Here is a 22,178-nt window from a genome sequence, read left to right on the forward strand (position 1 = left end):
GTTACTGTTTCTATGTATTTTGCAGTATTTTAATAATGAAAAATATGAAGCACAGAGATATGATGGATTTTTGAAGACATATGAGACTGCTTCATTGAAAAGTACCTCTACTCTGGCTATGCTGAACTTTGGCCAAAGTGCTATTTTCAGTGTTGGCTTAACAGCTATAATGGTGCTTGCCAGTCAGGGAATTGTGGCAGGTAATGCATCTGTGGTTATCACATTTTATAGACTATATTAAACTTAACATTTGTAACTAAGATTAATGAAAAGAATGTGTATATTAGACTTAGTTATAAAGGGTGTTCAATAAAGTACTTTAGCACTTTTGTAATGGTTTCCTTTTTGTATCAGAATGTGTGTTCTCAATTGATCATCTCTTCTTTTTGTTTAGCACTGGCTCTCTCATTGATTGGGATTACTGTTTCTACATTTTATGGGTCTACAACCTGAATCTTTGAGGAGCAAGTTTGTTCTAGTGTTCAGTATTTCTGGTTACACTTATAGACCTGGAAATCAAAGTCATCAGTTCAGTGTTTAGTCCAAAGGATTAAAAGGGAAAAACATCTTGCTTGTAGAATTACCATAACCTTATAATCTTTTATTAATATTTTCATTTCTATAACTTCAAAAGTAATGTGTCTGTACCTCTTTTGTGTAACACCCCCCCTCAATTAGAATTCATTCATGGTGAAATTAATATGAGATTTAATATTCTTAGTCATGATATATCCATTAGCTTCAATTTTTGAATGTATACTACAAAGAAACAATTGCTTATGTTTTAGAGAAGAAAGATTTTTTAACCTTCCATTTCTATCCTTAATTAAGCAATTTTTTGTGTGTATTATAGTGTGTAGATGGACTTTCCTATTGCACTTAATATATACCAAGTTCCTGGTATTATCTAAATCATGGATTTGAATGCTTTGAAATTGAAACAGCCTAAGAGTTGTTGATTATATATATTTTACACTGGATTTCATATTAATAGGCTATAAAATTCTCTTTAAACTGGGAAAGTTTATGACTCTCATCAAAAATATCTTTTTTTTCCTTCTGCCATTTGCATATTAAGGTACCCTTACTGTTGGAGATCTAGTAATGGTGAATGGACTACTTTTTCAGCTTTCATTACCCCTTAACTTTCTGGGAACTGTATATAGAGAGACTAGACAAGCACTCATAGATATGAACACCTTGTTTACTCTACTCAAGGTAGACACCCGAATTAAAGTAAGTAATCTATTTAGTACCTTTTCAAAAATATATGAGCATCATCTCATTATTATTGGATTATTCTAGGGGAATACTCTTATCATGTTAGCAAACTAATTTCTCTCTTGCAAGAATTGGGGCTGTGAAGTGTACTAAGAGATTGTTATAGATTTCATTTCTATGTTTAAAAACAATGTTAGGAAAAAATTTTATACCTAGAAACTAAATTTTATTAAATTATTCCTACTTATACTGGATTTACATTTGCTAATAATGCTGCAGAATATATGATTGCTTCTCCTCACATCCTTCAACCCTTTACTTCCCTGCTAACCCTCCCCCACCCCCTGCAAAAGTTGTCCAGCAGCCAAACCATTAATGATTTTTTTTTAACCTTAGCAGTGAGGAGTAAAAAACACAAATCTTTAAAAGCATGCTTGGAAGTGCTCTAATTCCACTTTCATAAACCTCCTCCTTCCCCATTATTTTCCTTTTATCTCTCTGTTAAAAAAATATCGGTATAGCTGTACTCTAAGGTAGTATGTAAAGTGTTTTTTTTTTCCTCTTCCCTGTTAGGACAAAACGATGGCATCTCCCCTTCAGATCACCCCACAGACAGCTACGGTGGCCTTTGATAATGTGCATTTTGAATATATTGAAGGACAGAAAGTCCTTAGTGGAGTATCTTTTGAAGTCCCTGCAGGAAAGAAAGTGGCCATTGTAGGAGGTAGTGGGTCAGGGTGGGTAATTTAGTTATTTATAAAATTCTTCATTACTGATTGAAAATTCTGAATGTGATTTTATTCTTATCCTAATGAATTGATTACTGTGGTTTAAAATTAGGGTTTCCTGATGCCAATAGAAGCTAAATGACCTCTCCTTGTCTCCAATTTCAGGAAAAGCACAATAGTGAGGCTGTTGTTTCGCTTCTATGAACCTCAAAAAGGTAGCATTTACCTTGCTGGTCAAAATATACAAGATGTAAGCCTGGAAAGCCTTCGGAGGGCAGTGGGAGTAGTACCACAGGTACTTAAAAACAGAAAAATAAAATTTTTGGAAGACTTATTGGGTTGATGGTTATGTAAACTATAATAATTTGAATCTGAGGAGTCAGCATATGCTAATTAAGTGGGGAGTGTTAGGCCCTACAGTTGAACTTCTTTTTTAAAAAATTTTATTAGTGCATTAAAGTTACACAAATATTGGGGTTCATTTTGACATCATTATACAAGCATGAAATATAATTTGCTCCAATTTAGTCCCCAGTACCTCCCTTTCCTCCTTCCTTCCCTGTTTCTTTTCTTGTATTCCACCGTTCTTCTATTTATTTATAGTTTTTAAAAAATAGTTCATTATAAGTCTACATAAAGCTGAAATTCACCATGGTATATTCAAATATGTACATAGGACAGTTTAGTCAGTTTTATTCTACCATCCTCACTTTTCCAATCCCTCATCTCTTCCCCTCAAACTCGTTCCTCTACTCCACTGATCCCTCTTCTATTTTCATGAAATTTCCTCCATTTTTCCCCTTATTTTGGTCTGGGTTCTGCATTTGAGAGAAAATATTCAAACCTTGATTTTTTGAGTCAGGTTTATTTCACTTAGCATGCTAATCTCCAGTTGCAACTACTTACCAGGAATTGCCACAGTTCATTCTTCTTTATGGCTGAGTAGAACTCCATTGTTTGTGTGTGCGCGTATGTGCGTGTGTGTATGTGTACGTGTGTGTGTGTGTGTGTGTGTGTGTGTGTGTGTGTGTGTGTGTACCACATTTTCTTTATCCATTCATCTGTTCACCAGTATCTGGGCTGGTTTCATAACTTGGCTATTGTCAGTTGTGCTGCTATAAAAATGGGTTTAGTTGTATTTTATAGTATGCTGATTTTAGGTCTTTGGGATAAATATTGAGGAATGGGATAGGTGGGTCATGTGGTGATTCCATTCTTAGTTGAAATCACCATTCTTAGTTGTGAGGAATCTTCCTACTGCTTTCCAAAGTAGTTTTACTAACCCTCCAACAATGTATGAATGCACCTTTTCCCCCTACATTCTCCACAGCATTTATTTGTGTTCTTGATAATTACCATTCTGACTAGATAAGTTGAAATCTTAGTGTAGTTTGTATTTGCATTTCCCTGATTGCTAGGGATGTTGAACATTTTTCATATATTTGTTGGCTATTTGTGTTTCTTCTTTGAAGAGATGTCTGTTGAAATATATTGCCCGTTTATTGATAGGATTTTTTTGATGTTGAGCTTTTTGAGTTTTTAATTTATTCTGGATATTAATCCCCCAAGAAGCAGGTGACAAAGATCTTCTGCCATTCTGTAGGATCTTTCTACAGGCGAACTTCTGTTACCAAAAATAACATTTAACAAAAGCATAGGAAAAAAAAACTTGAATGGGAAATCTGCATGATGGGAAAATTACTAAGCCCTAGAATGGCACAGAATAAAGTCAAGCTGACCTAGATTCTAATGCCAGCTTTAAACCTCATTAGTTATATAACCCTGGATCTCAGTTTCCTCATCTCTAAAGTAAGGATACCTTTTATCTTACAGGATAGGATTATTGTTACACATTAGAGATAGTATGTGTAAAGTACCAAGCACAATATCTATCACAAGATTGTTCAGCAAATGAAAACTATTATTATAATTTTGAACAGCTTTTAATATAATGAATTTATAATTACAGAGCAGTTCAACTGCCAGTTTGCATCATGTCTTGAACACTACTGCCCTTAGTACCAAGCACAGTGCCTGACCCATAGTAAGCATTTAATAAATATTTGCTGAGTGACTTTGTGAGAAAATAAATTCAAAATAATACCTGAAAAGACAAAAAAATAGATAAATTTAAAAGGATGTGAGATTTTTCTGATGTTGAAAGCACATAGAGAAACTTGGGGATTAGTTGCAGCTAGCAATTTCATAAAGTTGATTCCTGAAACTGGAATAAAATCCCTGAGAGAACAGATCAAAATATGGAAAAGAGGGAGGGGAGAAATTGTAAGAAAGTGATTAGAGTAGGATATGTATCTTGTAAAAAGTCCCCAAGTAATCTAACACAGGACAGTCTTTTCTGTCCTCTCTTTTAATGAGAATTCCAGATTTTAAGTGAGTATAAGTCACTTGAAATTTCACTTCTTCACACACCCTAGTTGTGATTCTAGAGGGCAATATGGGGCCCAGAAACCTGCATTTTTTAATATGTATCCTACGTGATTCTGATAAATAGTATGTAGACCTGCTGAGAAACACTGTTTGTCAAGTGATCTGGATTCTGGACTAACTATATAGGGTTCAATATTCTCATTCATATAACTAAATTCCTGCCATTCTCTTGGGCTATTTAATGTTTACCCTCATTCTTTTGAGAAATAAAATACTTCATTCACAAAAGAAAAAATATACTGTCAATAAACACAAGAAAAGTTACTTATTCTAATAAGAGGCTTTATACATGTAAATTAAATGAATAATGGTTTTTTACCTATTAGATTAACAAGGATTTTGAAATTCATAACATTTAGTTTGTATAAACTGCAGAAAGATAAGTAGTGGTATAACGGGGACAGTAGGAGGGAGGAGAGAAGAAGGAAGTACTGGGGCCTGAATTAGAGAAAATTATATAGATAATAAAATGGTTACTGTAGTGAAGTAACATCTCACATAGTTACTCATTTATTGTATGTGGCAAGAGCAGGTGAAATCTCATTTAGCAAGTCATGAAAAAAAGTCCAATAGTTAATTAATATTTTTTTACCTTTATTTTCTGTTTTCAGATTTTTAGTATTTGTTAACTTTTTCAGAATACAGTACTTTGTATATATACAATTTTGGACTTTTTGGATACCATTCCAATATGAGAACTTTTTATTGTCAAATAATATTGTTATTATTTGAAATAATATCTGAAATTCTGAGTGTGATTTTGATGTCAAAGAAGATTTTAATTGTATATCCTGGTTCATGTGAACTAATGGCATCATTTTATTTCATCTTACTAGCCTTTCACCTACTTGAAGACTGAAAGAAAAATGTGAGATGAATGTTCACTTTAAGTAAATTAGCGTTACTTAATATATTACACATATGTGAAAAAATTCTTTTTTTCTGCATTTCAAGTCCAGTGTCAAAGCTTCCTAGAAATATAGAAAAACATATTCAACCTCATTAGTAATTAAGGAAGTGCTCATTTAAACAGCATTCTACCTCTAGAAATAGCAGCAACTTAAAATTAATATGCAAGATTGCTAAAGATATGGGGATTTGACAACCTCATACTCTATTGATTAAAGTATACTCAGATGCACAGTCATATATATATAATGATTAATGTCAATCAATAGGAAAATAGATAAATTATGGTATGTCCATAGTCTAAAATATACAATTAGTAAAAAGAATGAAGTAGGCTTCTTTTATTAACTTGGAAAATCTCCAGGATATGTTAAGTGGAAAACCCATTTGAAAAATAATAAGTACAGGATGGCCCCACTTGTTTTTTGGGGAAAACCATATATATTTAGGCTTACAAATGCATTTTTTAAAAACCTGAAATTATACGTAACAAACTGCTCATGGTGATAGTTCTGGAAAGGGAAATGGAATTTTAGAGTTGGGGTGATAAAAGGGGCTGTCATATTTTATTCTTTATGCCTTTATATCTATATAATTGTTCAAATTCTTTTGGAATGAATATAAATATATATGTGTCTGTATGTAAATCTGCTTCAGGATGCTGTCCTCTTCCATAATACTATTTACTACAACCTTTTATATGGAAACATCAATGCTTCACCTGAGGAAGTATATGCAGTGGCAAAATTAGCTGGACTTCATGATGCAATTCTTCGAATGCCACATGGATATGACACCCAAGTAGGGGAACGAGGACTCAAGCTTTCAGGTGATCAGTGATTTTAGACCTGCCTCCCACTTGTATACTCCTTTCAAACTGATTTATCAGTACCACTTATATGCTACATCTCTACATTTATTCTTTGTTCTAGTTTAGCTTATGGAAGAAATGTATAGATTAGGGGCAAAGCAAGGCAGAAATAAAGAATATCTTACATGAATCTTAGTGAATTCCCATTCCTCTTCATTACAACCCAACTTCATTTAGTAGGTGCATACTATGTGAAAGTTACTATGCTGAATGATTTGAGGGTTAAAAATATGAAAAACAAACAAGCCTGTTGTCATGGAGTTAGCAATCTATTGGAAAGTTTTAATGTAGGTTTAGAAAATTTTAAGAGAAGCTTATTTTCAAGTGAAATTGGATTGTGGTAATTTGGTCGTAACTTGGTAGTATAATATGCTTTTATCATTCTAGTTCACCTTTATACTTAACCACAGCTCTTAATCAAGTTGTTTTCAATTAACTAGCCCATCCTCAAGTTATGGGTCCATTTATCAAATTATAGTGATCCCCAATTTACCATGTAATATAGATTAGCCTTCTCAGTACTTGATTTTGCCTCAGCCAGCTATGCCACATTCTGTTTTCTAATATTTTTTGCCCTCTACATGCCTTTGGAGGTAGCAATAGCTAAAGAAAACTTATTCTTACTTATTTTACATTGCCTTATAACCAAACTCCTTAAAATGAGCAATGTATTGCTTAGTATCTAGCAAATAATTGGGAATAAACAGGCTTTTCTTCTCCTAGTTTTAAAATACTATTGAATAGAATTAAAACTAAGTTGATTTTCTTGAAATTTGAAAAGCATGTCAAAACTAGTTCTTCTTAGAAACTACTTCTTTGAGGAGCTTTCTGCTACTGAATTGATAGGTGGGCAGGTAGATAATTCTGGTATGGAACCTGCTTTGATAGGAGAATTTTAATCTTATGAAATAGGGATAGCATGAATATAAACTTAACCAATATTAGACATAAGGAGATCAAATATAATAATCATTGAAAAAGTAAAAAATAAAATAATACTTAATGGACCAGATAATCGACCAGGAGAGTTTGTTCCTAATGTTACTAAAGTGGAAAAATGCAAGTGTTTTTCAGACTGATAATTTAATATGTAATGGAAAAGAAAAGCCAAAAGGGGACATATCAATAATGCACTGTTTTCTACTTCCAACTGTATTTTTTAAAAATATATATATGTATACATATTTTTAGTTGAAGTTGGACACAATACCTTTATTTTATTTATTTTTATGTGGTGCTGAGGATCGAACCTCGCACATGCTAGGTGAGTGCTCTACCACTGAGCCACAACCCCAGCCCCCCCCCCCAATGGTATTTTTATATAACAGTAATGACTTTAGACCTACAGGAGTCCCAGTGATCGAAGAAAGGTTTTTTTTTTTAATATTTCACTAAATATGTTCACTACTTAAGACAAATATTTTCTAAATATTTATTTCTGTGAATAAATGTGGGCTTCTATATTGTGATAAGAGGAATATTGGATTGGGAATCAAATCAGGTCTAGTCTAGATTCGCTAAAACTTGCTTTGTGACCTTGAACAAATCACATAATCTTTTGGGGCTTTTGTTTCCTTTTAGTTTTAAAACATCTGTTATGCTAGATACCTATAACTAATAACTAAGTGGAAATAAGAGATATATAGTGTATACCCTTAATTTTGAAGAATAAATAGCATTCTATCAAAAACATCCTTGAGAATACTGGCTGAATGGAACTTGTTTATGTCAAGGCATCAATTTATATTCATAGTTTCATGTCTTCAAGTTTTCAGGGTTTTTTTAGGGGCAGTGTACTAGGGATTGAACTCAGGGGCACTTGACCAGTAAGCCACATCCCCGGCCCTATGTTGTATTTTATTTAGAGACAGGGTCTCACTGAGTTGCTTAGTGCCTCGCTGTTGCTGATGGCTTTGAACTCACGATTCTCCTGCCTCAGCCTCCCGAGCCACTGGGATCAGGTGTGCACCACCATGCCTGACTAAGTTTTCAGATCCAATTTGTGTTTGGCTTTGTTGGTTCTCTAATATTGAATTTTTTTCTTTCTGAGATTACTATTCATTGAGAAGTATTTATATTATAAACAACATATAATGAGCATGTTTTTGGTGAGAAGAACAATTACAGAATTTAAGTTGTTAGGCTCCTTACTCATTCTCGCTCTTATGCCTGCTACATAGTCAAATTTCAGTATTTATGTTCAAGGAAATATAGTTTGGTAAAGGATATCATACATATTATATCATACACAATAAGATGAAAAATAATCAGGAGCATAGTTGAATATTGATGGTATTATTTGATGGTCATAACCAATAGGAATACTAGCAACATAAAATATTTCTGTGCTTTCTTAAATTAAAATTTTTCTTCATCAGGAGGAGAAAAGCAAAGAGTAGCAATTGCAAGAGCCATTTTGAAGGACCCACCAATCATTGTCTATGATGAAGCCACTTCATCATTAGACTCAATTACTGAAGAGGTAAATGATAATGAAAATATAGAGCTCTTTAATGTTTAACATTTTTCCTTATAAGTTTTAACAGAATGACTGCATTTCTTTGTAGTTTAAATGATCTTCAAGTGGAGGTACAATAAAGCAAAATGCCTAGCCCTTTCCCCCATGTAGGAGGTGTTGATGGTTAGAATGCCATTTCACATCAAACTAGCTATCACATTAAGTTTATTTGCAAACATGTCTCATTTTGGAAATATGTGACACCTTATAATGATGTTGTATTACCCTTGCACCTTGCAAATTTGTACAAATTGCCTAATGTGCTGAACAGAAGAGGATTTTTCTCTCTCTCCTACTGCCATTTAATACTTATTAATGTAAGTCATGTAAGTGATTGTGACACTTGTGATACAGTACTCACCAGAAAGCCTTTCACTTCTTATAGATCAATTCATTGAGGTGCAAGTCAGGTACACACAACCTTCAGCACTGGTATCAATTTATACTCATTTCACAGGAAATATTTTAAACACCAAGATATTGTGGCACTGATGTTACGATACTAACCCAGCAACTACATTACACTTTGTAACATCTTTATATTACACACTTAAGTCTCAACAGCAATGATAATTTCATTAACAAATCCCCTTAATCTAGAACTGAAGATAGGCAGATTTTGTCAGTTGCCTCCATCAATAGTGGTTGATGCAGATGAAATCATTATCATCTACCTTTTAATTTAGTACTTAGTATTAACCTAGTGTTGAAGGATAGCTCTACTTTCAGATTTATAGGCTGTATGATGCAATATTTGCTTAGGGAGTTACATTGTAGGACACATTATTAAATCAGCAGCATGTTTAAAGCAATTTAATTCTGAAGTGAACTGGTTAGCATGGGGATTTATATTTTTGTTGTTGTTCTTGTTGTTTTTTGTCTATATAGTGCTAGGGATTGAACCCAGGGCTTCACGTATGTTAGGCAAGTACTGTACCACACAGCTACATCCCTGGCCCTTTTAACTTTAAGACAGAGTTCCACTAAATTGCCTAAGATGACCTCAAACTTTTGATCCCTTCTGCTTCACCTCCAAAATAGATGGGACTACAGTTATGCACTACTGCACCCGGCTGATTTGTTATATTTAAAGTGAACCTTAACTTGGACCAAATCCCATTTATTTGAGTAGCAACCTGCTTATGAGAACTTTACGCTGAAAAATGGGTCATACTACCACAAATTAAAAGTCCTTTCAACAGTCTTTATGGGAATCACTTAGTTTTATTATGTCATAGAATATAACCCTTTAAGAGTTTACAGAGAACACCCCCCCCCGAAAAGGGAAGGAGTTACCAGAAGATTGGGAAATTTGAATAAGCCTTTATAAAAGGTCCAGAGCACTCTATAGGATGTCAGAGTTTAAATTCTTAAGGATAAAAATTGCAGTTTTTCTTAGTATTGGCCCTGTACTTGATTTTTGGTCTGCCTTAGTAAAATACGGGTCTTCTTTTTTGTGTAACCATCTGCTCTCAATAATTTTATACCTTTAATAAAGAAAATGTTTAGAAGTAGCTGTAGGAAACCAGTGGCACATCCCCACCTGCTACACTGCTATTTCCATCTGGCCAGCTGTACTTAGACCCAGGTTTCCAATTTTACAAGCAACAAACAAAAATGTATTTTTCAGACTGCATTAAGATTTCCTCAAGTTAAAAATACACGGATGTCTTTATCTCCCCTTCTATCCTCTGAGTTTCAACTAAGGAAGAACTAATATTCCTGTATTCTTCAAGTCTCCCTGTCTTTCCCTGGTTGATTTAAAATTTTTATGTGTCCTATCATTTGAGAACCTCCTCATTTTAGTTTTGTTCTTGTTGATAAACATATTTGGCTATGCTCCTGATGTCACTGGAGTTGCTGATTGTTTGTTTAGTTTTTAAGTAAAGGAAATATCTACCTTTCCCCAGACTTTGTGTTTTACAGAAATGTCACCTATCTTAATAATTTTTCCCATTACTATGTAGTTGTATTTACTTTTCCTTTCTGCTTGATTTTCTCTTCCTCTTTTAATATTAGAGGTCAGTTATTTGGTTCTGGTATAAAACTTGCATCATAAAATATTAATTGACATTTTATATATTCCATTAAGAGATATATGATTATTTTCATTTACAGTTACCTAATGGGTTGATTTTTTTCCATCTGACTCTTCTTGTCAAACTTGCAGACTATTCTTGGTGCCATGAGGGATGTGGTCAGACATAGAACTTCTATTTTCATTGCACACAGATTGTCAACAGTAGTTGATGCAGATGAAATCATTGTTTTGGACCAGGTAAGAGATTAAATGTTAGTATTCAAAGAGCATTGGGGATTGTTATTGATATAAGAAACAAATATTGTTTCTAATAATATAGAGTTTATGTTCTTTGGATGAGATTGAATACCCATAGGGTTCTGTTTTTAGCCTCTTTTGTAGGAAAGAATGCATGTCATTTCCAAGAAGGGGTAAACTCTATTAACTCTCTCTTTGTTAAAGCACTAAAAGCAAAAATTTGATAAAGAAAGCATTAAATCTTCACGATAGAAGCAGGTTTTCAAGGGTGTATATGTAAAAGAATTTTTCTTTTTTTTTAAACATCCCATTTTCTTTTTTTAAAAAACCATTGCTTTTTTAAAAAATATCTTTATTTTATTTTATTTTTTATGTGGTGTTGAGGATTGAACCCAGCACCCCGCGCATGCCAGGCAAGCACGCTACCGCTTGAGCCACATCCCCAGCCCCGTAAATGAATTTTTCTACATTAGTTTTTGCTCTGAGTAGAATCTTTGCTCTGTGCCTTTGCTATGATATGTATTTTTATTTTTCTAGCACAACTCGTACCCTTGATGTCTAAAAGATAATAAAATAAACTGGTGATTTTCAAACATGATCATTTTTATTTTGTTTTTTTCTTATGGAGAAGATAAGAAAATAGGCAGCTTTATCTCCTTTGAAGGAATTACTTACTATACAAGTGTCCTGAACAAATCAGAGTATCACTAGTGTGATTGATAAATTTTAAAATTTGTAATATTTTCTTTTTCTCCTTTCTGTAAGGACCTCTTCTCCCCACCTCTTAGTACTTGATTATGTCTAACATTGTTCAGTTTTCCATATCATATTCAGCCTTTTCTATGATTATTTTTCCCTTCTAGTAATTTCTAGGAAATTAAAATTTTGAAAGCCTATTCACTGAGAGTTAACAGGGAAAAAAAGTATTATGTGCTTTCTGCATATTGAGTTATTGGAAGGTACTTTTTCAGTCCCCTAAAACTTTTTATATGGTGCTCAGTGCTGTGGTGTATATACTATTTATTTTCTATGTGAATTTTATACTTGTGACTTTAGGCCTTTCTGTTACTTAGTTTATAAATGTTTATATTCATTAGAAAATAAACTGATTTTTCTAGTATTATTATACCAGAATGTCTTAAATGGAAAATATTTAAATATACCATCTCATAAAATTGCATTCAAGAATCTGAAATATAATCTGGTGATTTTTTTAAACTGGGGAATGATATTGACCAAATTATTTTTTGAAATATGGGTTTTGTGCTTATTAGTAAGCTTTCCAATTATAGGCGGTCGTATAGTTAGAGCCTCCCCTTACAAATAGAAAATGATCAAGTACTTTAACAGTCATGGACTTGTCTATCTCATGCCATGAAGATCACAGTGTGTATCCATTTATATCATAATGTTGCCAGTGGGTTTTAGATTATAATTGGAACTAATTTATTAATGAACATAGCACCTAGATCTAAAATCTCCTTATGTTAATAATTTGATGGTTCTACAGTTGCTTGATTATAAAGATAACAGATTTTCATTTTCTAGTGAAACTAATGTGACCTTTATTTCAGTTGGTTGTTGGTCACCTCATGTGTTCTGTTAGTAGTCTCTTAGAATATGTGTGTTAAGATGGCATATCTAAGGGATATTTAGTTAAACATAAAAGATTAGACATATTTGTTTATCTCTTCTCTCTCCAATCATACTAAAACAAACATAAAGGAGTAAAATAAGTATAAACCCACAAGCACAAATATACTAAGAGAGGAAATTATAGTGAACAAAAGACATCAGCAAATGTGGGGAAGATGTTAAGTAGATAGAGAGATTAGCACAGTTGATATATTTGAATATTATGTGCCAAAATGGAGATGAAACCAATAAAAAGCAACTTGGTATATGTTGTAGACCCCTGAAAACATTCAGTAATTGGAGCCACCCAGGTATTGTGCAAAGGCATAAGATTGATATAACAAAATTAAATGTATATAGAATAAATAGTGTTCCCAGGGCTCTTCCTCACCCCACCCCGCAGCCTGGTGTTTAATCCTTCCCAACCTAAGCAAGGAGCAGGAAAGTTTCTTATCAGGACATCTCTAGACACAAGAAAACCACCAAATACATTAGCAATGAAGGTAAAATTAACTGGAAATTAAAACATACCAAAGGATCAAACCATATCCCTCATGTCACTTGCTCCAGAAATTTTGCCACAGTTGTTTATTTCTGCCATCACTGTTCCTTTCCTCATCAGCAGATAATTGGAGTATTCTCTGAATAAACAAAGGTAGCCCCAAAAATAAAAGATGTACATTTGGGGACCCCAACAAAATGGGCTAGTTGCCCATCCTGATCAGCTCTTAATGCTCTATTATTAAATATCAGTGGATAATAAAGGAAGACCTCTAAAACAAACAGAAAAAAAGGAACAGAAAGGAACACAGTAGAAAATGTAAACAGCACAGAGAGTGTAAGAAACTTTAAAATATAATAATATCTCTAGAGGTCATGGAAAATATAGCATTTCTAAAATAAGAGCAAATGCTGTTAAGAAAAGTAAAGGAAACTTATGTGGCATGATTTCTAAGGTAGATTGTTAAATGGGAAAAAAAGTAGTCTTCATAAGAGTACATAGTATATAGAAAGACACCTTTTGCAAGGAGGATGAAGTAAAAAGAATATATGTATATGTGCTTATATTTGGAAAAAGAAACTCAGAAAGAAGCAATTGGCTACATACAGGATGGGAACGGAAAAGGGTGATAACAGATAGGGAAGAGAATGTGACTTTCCTGAGTATACTTTTTTATATTGGTTTTACTTTTGAACCATATTGGTATTTTTGTTTATTAAAAAATAAAATTAAGGGGCTGGGGATGTGGCTCAAGCGGTAGCGCGCTCGCCTGGCGTGCGTGCGGCCCGGGTTCGATCCTCAGCACCACATACAAACAAAGATGTTGTGTTCGCCGAGAACTAAAAAAAAAAATAAATATTAAAAATTCTCTCTCTCTCTCTCTGTCCCTCTCTGTCCCCCTCTCTCTCACTCTATCTTTAAAAAAAATAAAATAAAATAAAATTAAATCAGTAAGGATGGGGGGAAATTGAATATAAGCAGAAAGCAGCAAAACTACGTATAAAATTGATAACCACATAGAATACAAATAGAATTAGGGCTAGGATTGTGGCTCAGTGGTAGAGTGCTTGCCTAGCACATGTGAGGCACTGAGTTGGATTCTCAACACCACATAAGAAAGAAAAGAAAGATAAATACTGTGTCATGTACACTAAAAAGTTTTTTAAAAATAGAATTAATCCAAATGACTTTACAGCATATTACTCCAATTAAATATACTCTCAGTGGAGTATATTATAAGTATAAAAAGAACTAAAGAAAATTTATTCTTTATTAAATTTGTTGTTGGTTCGTATTATGAGGATAGGAGCCATTGGGAAACTATTTTTTATCTGAAACTGAGCATATGAGTATATGTGTTCATGGTGTTAGGAATAGATATCTCACTTTGAAGAGTAAAGATACAAATATGCAATGGTCAAAAAAAAAGGAAGAATCTCATAATGTTATATTGGAGTGGAATTATCAGTGTGAATTTATGATATTTAAAAAATATTCAGATTTTTGTGGAAAAGGCTTAGAAGCAGTGAAAACCTAGTAGGGACAAGTGTAACTGGCACACAGATTTTGGCCACCTAATACTGCATCTCATTAAAAGGAACTAAGATTCCTTGGAGAAATAGTTGATTCCAAGCTGGGGTGGGGAAATTAGTGAAAACACAAGGACACAGGAACCAGTTTGAATGGGCCAAATTTGGGATTATTAGAGCATAAAAAAGAATAATGACACTAATGAATTGTAACACACTGAGTAGAAAACTAATCCCTGCATCCATAACAATACTTCTAAAACAAAAAGTGCCAAGGGGAAAGGGAAAGCTGTTCTTTAAGAATGTCAGCTAACACATGTAAAAGAAATGATAAATGTAGAAAATTTTACAACTACCATTGTAATAATTGATTCACTTAAGGATCATCACTGGTTGCTGAAACATGATGAGAAGCTATTGGGGAACAGAATATTCACAGATTTTGAACATATAACCTATATATAACTTATTAGTTACAAAGAGAAAAGGTACCTTTAAAGAGTAGGAAGAAAAGATTAACATTAAACAGAGACATGAGATGGGAGAGAAAGGGAGAGAAAAGGGAAATTGCATGGAAATGAAGGGAGACCCTCATTGCTATACAAAATTACATATAAGAGGTTGTGAGGGGAATGGGAAAATAAACAAGGAGAGAAATGAATTATAGTAGATGGGGTAGAGAGAGAAGTTGGGAGGGGAGGGGAGGGGGGATAGTAGGGGATAGGAAAGGTAGCAGAATACAACAATTACTAATAGGGCATTATGTAAAATTGCGGATGTGTAACCGACGTGATTCTGCAATCTGCATTTGGGGTAAAATTGGGAGTTCATAATCCACTTCAATCAAATGTATGAAATATGATATGTCAAGAGCTTTGTAATGTTGTGAACAACCAATAAAAAAAAAAGAAAAGAAAACATACAGTAAAAAAATAAATAAATAAATAAATAAATAAAGAGAAATCTCACCAGACTCTGTGGCACACACCTGTAATCCCAGACATTTGAAAGGCTGAATGAAGCACGGAGGATTGCAAGTTTGAGGCCAGCCTAAGAAGCTTAGTAAGAAGACCCTATCTCGAAATTTTAAAAATTAAAAATAACAAGGGCTAAGGATGTAATTCAGTGGTAGAGCACCCCTGGGTTTAATCCTTGGTGTACTGCAAAAAAAGACTTTTTTTTAAATTTTATTGTTGGTTGTTCAAAACATTACATAGTTCTTAATATACCATATTTCACAGATTGATTCAAGTGGGTTATGAACTCCCATTTTTACCCCGTATACAGATTGCTGTGTCACATCAGTTACATTTCCATTGATTTACAAATTGCCTTTCTAGTGACTGATGTATTCTGCTGTCTATCCCATTCTCCACTACCCCCCCTCCCCTCCCCTCCCCTCCCCTCCCCTTCTCTCTCTCCACCCCCTCTACTATAAATCGTTTCTTCCACTTATATAATTTTTCTCCTACCCCTCCTTTCCTCTTATATGTAATTGTGTATAACCCTGAGGCTCACCTTCCAATTCCATGCAATTTCCCTTCTCTCTCCCTTTCCCTCCCGCCTATCATCCCTGTTTAATGTTAATCTTCTTCTCAAGCTCTTCGTCTCTACCCTGTCCTTGGTTACTCCCCTTATATCAAAGAAGACACTTCTCAGAGGAGGACATACAATCAATTAACAAGTACATGAAAAAATGCTCAACATCGCTAGCAGTCAGAGAAATGCAAATCAAAACCACCCTAAGATACCATCTCACTCCAGTAAGATTGGCAGCCATTAAGAAGTCCAACAACAACAAGTGCTGGCGAGGATGCGGGGAAATGGGTACACTTGTTCATTGTTGGTGGGACTGCAAATTGGTGTCGCCAATTTGGAAAGCAGTATGGAGATTTCTTGGAAAGCTGGGAATGGAACCACCATTTGACCCAGCTATTCCCCTTCTCGGTCTGTTCCCTAAAGACCTAACAAGAGCATGCTACAGGGACACTGCTACATCGATGTTCATAGCAGCACAATTCACGATAGCAAGATTGTGGAACCAACCTAGAAGCCCTTCAATAGATGAATGGATTAAAAATGTGGCATTTATACACAATGGAGTATTACTCTGCAATAAGAAATGACAAAATCATAGAATTTGGAGGGAAATGGATGGCATTAGAGCAGATTATGCTAAGCGAAGCTAGCCAATCCTTAAAAAACAAATGCCAAAAAAGACTTTTTAAAATAAAATATTAAAAAGAGCTCGGGGTATGGCTTACTGATAAAGCATCTTGGGACTTCAGTTACCAAGTCTGGTAGACATCCTTAATCAAGTGATCAAATTTAATATCAATAATGGAACAAATTGACCTCATATACCTCCTGATGTGATACACTGAAGGTACATCATCACATATTTCTGACAAAAATGTTTAGCTTGGATCTTTATTTTTTAGCTTAGATATAATAATTAGAAACAACTAGATAACACAACCTGAAAGGCATTGAAGAAAAAGCAGGACTAAACATTTTTAAAATGCCAGTGCTGTTTTCTCTCTCTCTCTCTCTCTCTCTCTCTCTCTCTCTCTCTCTCTCACACACACACACACACACACACACACACACACGGAAGCTGTTATGAAGTCAATGTGTTAATCCTGATTTGTTCTTAGAAAAAAAAATAAACATTTTGGGGAGAAATTGATGAAGTTTGAATATGAATTTTATATTAGAGTATCATATCATTGCTGAATTTCCTAGGTATGATACAGTTATATTCCCATCAGTAAGTAAAATGTCCTTATTTTTAGGAGATACATGCTAATGAAATATTTAGGGGTAAATTATAATGATGTCTACAACTCATTCTCAATTTGGTTTGGCAAAAATATATATATATTTAGAAAGTGTGTAAAGTGAGCCATGTGGTAGTACACACCTATAATCCCAGGAATTTAGCAAGGCCCTAAGCAACTGTGAGACCTGTCTCAAAATAGAAAATAAAAAGGACTGGGGATTTGACTCAGTGATTAAGCACCCTGGTACCAAAATAAATAAATAAAAGCTTGTAATGTGACATAAAGCAAATGTTGAAATAACAGTTGTTAAACTAGGAGAAGCATATATAAATATTCATTGTATAACTTGCAACATTTAAAAAAATTAAAAATAGAGATGGTAAGTAAGTAAATAAATAAATAGATAGATACTCAGAGAACAAGAGCTTTTGGAAATGAGAAATATCATTATTGAAATAATGCCAAGGATAATTATGAATGTAATACACTCCACTATTGTCATGTAAGAAAGAAAGAATGCCAAGGAAATATCCAAAGGATAGAGCAAAAATAGTGAAAATAAAAATGAGAAAAGAAAGAATTAGTCAAAGAGACCCAACATCTGACTAGTGGTAGTTTTTTAAAAACATTTTGAATCAAGATATAGCATTTCTTCTCCATAATTAAAATTAAAAAGAAATAAAAATTAATGTCCAAAAATTAAAAAATTAAATAAGAGGCTTTTTGTATATACTATGTTTATATGCCATGTTAAATTAAGGAGAAAATTTTTTAAAAATCTAGCATTTCCAAAACATACTTTTTAAAAATGTAGTTAAAGGAAACCATTTTAATATATCACTATATTTCTTTCCCAATGAATGTTTTATGTGTATATTCATATACATGTTTTCCCATATTCTTTTTTATTAGTTCTTTTTAGTTATAAATGATAGTAGACTCCATTTTGATATAATTATATAAACATGGAATATATCTTATTCTAATTAGGACCCTATTCTGTAATGGTGGATTCACTGTGGTGTGTTCATATATATACATAGGAAAATTATGTCAGATTTAATCCACTGACTAGTGATAGTTTTAAAATGAGAGAATAAGAAAATTATCAAAGAAATAATACTCAAAGAATGTCCAGAAGTTCAGAGCAAGAGTTTCCAGATTGAAAGTGCCTACCAAGCAATCCACTACAATGAATGAAAAGCAAAGAAAAACCCATACCATGGTGCTTTATAAAACTCCAGAATTGAGGCTACAGAAAATAACCTAAAAGCTCTGAGTGGTGGAAGAAATTGAACTAATACATTGCCTCATATAGTTGATTATGAGGAAAATAGTGATCAGAAGGGTTTTATAATTCAATAACAAACTTTGGGGAGATTTCCAGTAGTTATAGTTACCAAAAATTAAGCAAATGGAAAAATAAAGCAGTCACCAAGTCTAAGAAGAACAAAAACATGCAAAAATACCTACTTGGTGCAACAGGAGATATTTACATAGTCATAATAAAGTAAGCACTAAACTAAAATTTGAAATATTGCTGATGTTATTTGAAGAGTGAAAAATGGGACACTGGGAATGTGGGAAAATACAAGAGTGATGAATCTCCATCTTCCACAATAGGAAGTCAGTATATAATGCAGTGAATCAAGAATTAACATATTCTCTCTCTCTCTCTCTCTCTCTCTCTCTCTCTCTCTCTCTCTCTCTCTCTCACTCTCACTCATACACACACACGCACACACACACACGCACACACGTAAATACAGAACTCAGACTTGAGCACCGACAAATTTTAGTTATTTTGCTTAGGGGGGTATTTGTAAAGGTCCTATTACCAGGAGTACCAGTAAAAGTGACAAAGTTCCTTTTGTCTCCCGACACGTTTAATAGACAAATTAATTGAAGTTCAGAGTTTGGAATCTATATCAAATATATGCAATGCTAAGTTTAATAGCCATTGTTAACAAAAAATAGCCACTGGAAAAAGTAAAACTTTATTTTTATGAAATTTTTTCTATTACATAAAATCTTTATTTCATGTTACACATAAGGCTTTTAGAATATTAATTTTAGATCCTTGTATAAATAATAGTGGTTTGGGTTTGAATATTTACTGATTATAGAAAATATTACCTTCTTAAATTTTTAGACTTCCCTTTCTGCCCTGAAAAATAAAACATTAAACACTTATAGTATTTGGAATTTCATGATGTATTGTTTATTCACTGGGACTGATAGGTCAACACTGAAGATAGCATTCTTACCTCAATTTCTCCTACTTATTCTATAAATGAGGAAGTAGGAGAAGTATTCTAATGAATGCAAGTCCTTCAAAATCTTTCATTATAAATTATCATATACTTTTAGGGTTTTTTTGCTAGTTTGATGACCTTTTTCTGTGTTTCTCTTGTGTTTGCTTATTAGGGGAAGGTAGCTGAACGTGGTACCCATTATGGCTTGCTTGCTAACTCTGGCAGTATTTACTCAGAAATGTGGCATACTCAGAGCAGCCGTGTGCAGAACCATGATAACCCCAAATGGGGTGCAAAGAAAGAAAACATGTCCAAAGAGGAGGAAAGGAAGAAACTACAAGAAGAAATTGTCAACAGTGTCAAAGGCTGTGGAAACTGTTCCTGCTAAGTCACATGAGACTTTTTTCTTTCATTTTGTTTTGTTTTGCTTTGTTTTGGACTACACTTCAAGTACAATTCTGCCCTGAAAGCAGAAATGTTTAAATTAAAGCAAAAGTCATACATTCCCATTTTCTATAATTATTCTTTTAGATAAGATTTGTTGAAGGGGGGATTTGAGTTACATCTTTCCCAGTCTATTTTGTGCTATCTGTATTTAACCATGAATTATTTTCTTGTTACTGCCCTGGTTATAGTCATCACACAATTTTTGTTACTTTGGCTTTACCCCATTACCCTTTTGAGACCCAGTATGCATTTAACATCCATAACCAGATGAATCCGATAAGTTTCCAAATTTTTGTAGTTTTTCAAGGCTCCTTTATGCTGACAATTTGACAAAAGACAACTTAGTGTCTTTTTCTCAAAATTAAACAGACTATAATATGAATTCATTGTTCTTCCTCATTTTCCCTCCAATTAAAATACTTCATTAATGTGAAAATTGGATCTTAAACATAAAGTAAGAGCTTTTCAGAAATAGACATGCATTTATGGTTTAAATGTCTTACCTGATAGATAACTATACTTAACTGTTTTAAGTATTTCCAGCTATGTACTTTTTGGAAGAAAACCTTAATATACATGCATATACATGACCTTTGGTATGTAGGAAAGGATTCCTATAAATGCATGTGTGTGCACATGATGACAAATATTCATTAGATAACCATCATTCTTATCTATGTTGACATTTCAGAATTACTTTATCATAGGTATTATTTTACTTTTTTAGTAATTTAATGAGTTCCTTTAAGTCTGACATGACAATTAACCCAAACACTAAATCAATTTTTAACTAGGAGTAGGGGGAACATGTTTTTCTTACTAGAAACAATTATTTAAATAATTATATGTTTCACATAGAAAGTTCCTCTGTTAAGCTGGGCATGGTGGTACACACCTGTAGTACTAGCTACTTGGGAAGCTGAGGTAGTAAGATTACTTGTGCCCAGAAGTTCAAGGTCAGCCAAGACAACATAGCAAGACCCTATCTCTTACAATTAAAAAATAAAAGAAAGTTCTCTCTTCTTCAGTATGAATTTGCTTTAATTTGTTTGATAGCAATTATTCAGTTTGAAAAACTGTTTCTTATGAATGGCTACATAACCATGTATAATAAGGTTTTATTTCTCAGGAAAGTACTTATTTTATTGGTTTATGGTTCTGATGTGTTTTAAGTGATAATTTAGTATGAAAGTGATTATTATTTCTTTTTTATACTGTGGATATGGATAAATGTAAACTTATATACTTTAGGCTATTTGATAAGGAACCTGAGGCCAGTATTTCATAGTCAGTTTTTGATACCAGAGTAAGTGATGCAGGATCTTGGGTTTTAAAGTTGAAATGAACACTGAGTTGTGTAATTAGTTGCATAGTAGGTTGGCTTTCTGTGGGGTTTTTTTTTTTTTTTGGACTTTTTTTTTTACTCTGAAGCCAAATAGCAATAGCTGTTCTGAAAGTAAAAGAAGCCCTTCCTTTGAATAAATCAGCTACATTACTGGAAATGTGGTTTAAAAATCTAGAGAAGAAATTTTTCATCTCTGTTAATTCTTTCTGTACATTTCCAGTGATGCTGGTGGAAAAGATTTGGCATAGTTGCATAAACAAGCAGGAAAGATTGAAGTAATCATTAGTAATAATTCCTTTTGAAGTGTGAATAGCAGTGTCCAGAGCAAATTATTTTGTGATATGGGGATGATTTAGTCCAAGAGGGTAGGAATATTTTCAGGGTGGAGATAATTTCCCCACTAAAAGATTGCTAAGCTATTTTCTTTTCATATGATTGTAGGTGGTCCCTAGACCACTGTGGTCATTAACCAGTATTTTCAGTTAATAAAAACTTAAATTACCTGGAAAACACAATTATTATAGAGGCCATAACTAAGTCTTAAAGACATTTCTCTTAAAACCACATTATATTAAGGTTGTTCTATACAGGGAAATAATAGACAGATTAAGATGAAAGAAAAGATTCCTAGGATGATTCACTCAGAAAATACCAAGAAAAAGGGCATTTAATTATAACGTACTAATTTTACATTGCAATATTACATACT

General features: G+C 33.3%; 1 protein-coding gene across 1 annotated transcript in view; it reads left to right on the plus strand.

Moving 5' to 3' along the window:
* Window positions 1–20,183, plus strand: part of ABCB7 (ATP binding cassette subfamily B member 7) — a 108,912-nt gene extending 88,729 nt beyond the window's left edge. Inside the window, exons 9-16 of the mRNA XM_081277265.1 lie at window positions 26–200; window positions 1,079–1,236; window positions 1,795–1,958; window positions 2,115–2,244; window positions 5,964–6,135; window positions 8,556–8,659; window positions 10,866–10,973; window positions 19,850–20,183. Coding sequence (XP_081133391.1) covers window positions 26–200; window positions 1,079–1,236; window positions 1,795–1,958; window positions 2,115–2,244; window positions 5,964–6,135; window positions 8,556–8,659; window positions 10,866–10,973; window positions 19,850–20,065 — 1,227 coding nt within the window. The 3' untranslated portion in view covers window positions 20,066–20,183. The remainder of the gene's footprint in view (window positions 1–25; window positions 201–1,078; window positions 1,237–1,794; window positions 1,959–2,114; window positions 2,245–5,963; window positions 6,136–8,555; window positions 8,660–10,865; window positions 10,974–19,849) is intronic.
* The last annotated feature ends 1,995 nt before the right edge of the window (window positions 20,184–22,178 follow it).

This window comes from Spermophilus citellus (assembly GCF_964194105.1).
Source record: "Spermophilus citellus genome assembly, chromosome: X".
In the NCBI taxonomy this organism is placed as follows: domain Eukaryota; kingdom Metazoa; phylum Chordata; class Mammalia; order Rodentia; family Sciuridae; genus Spermophilus; species Spermophilus citellus.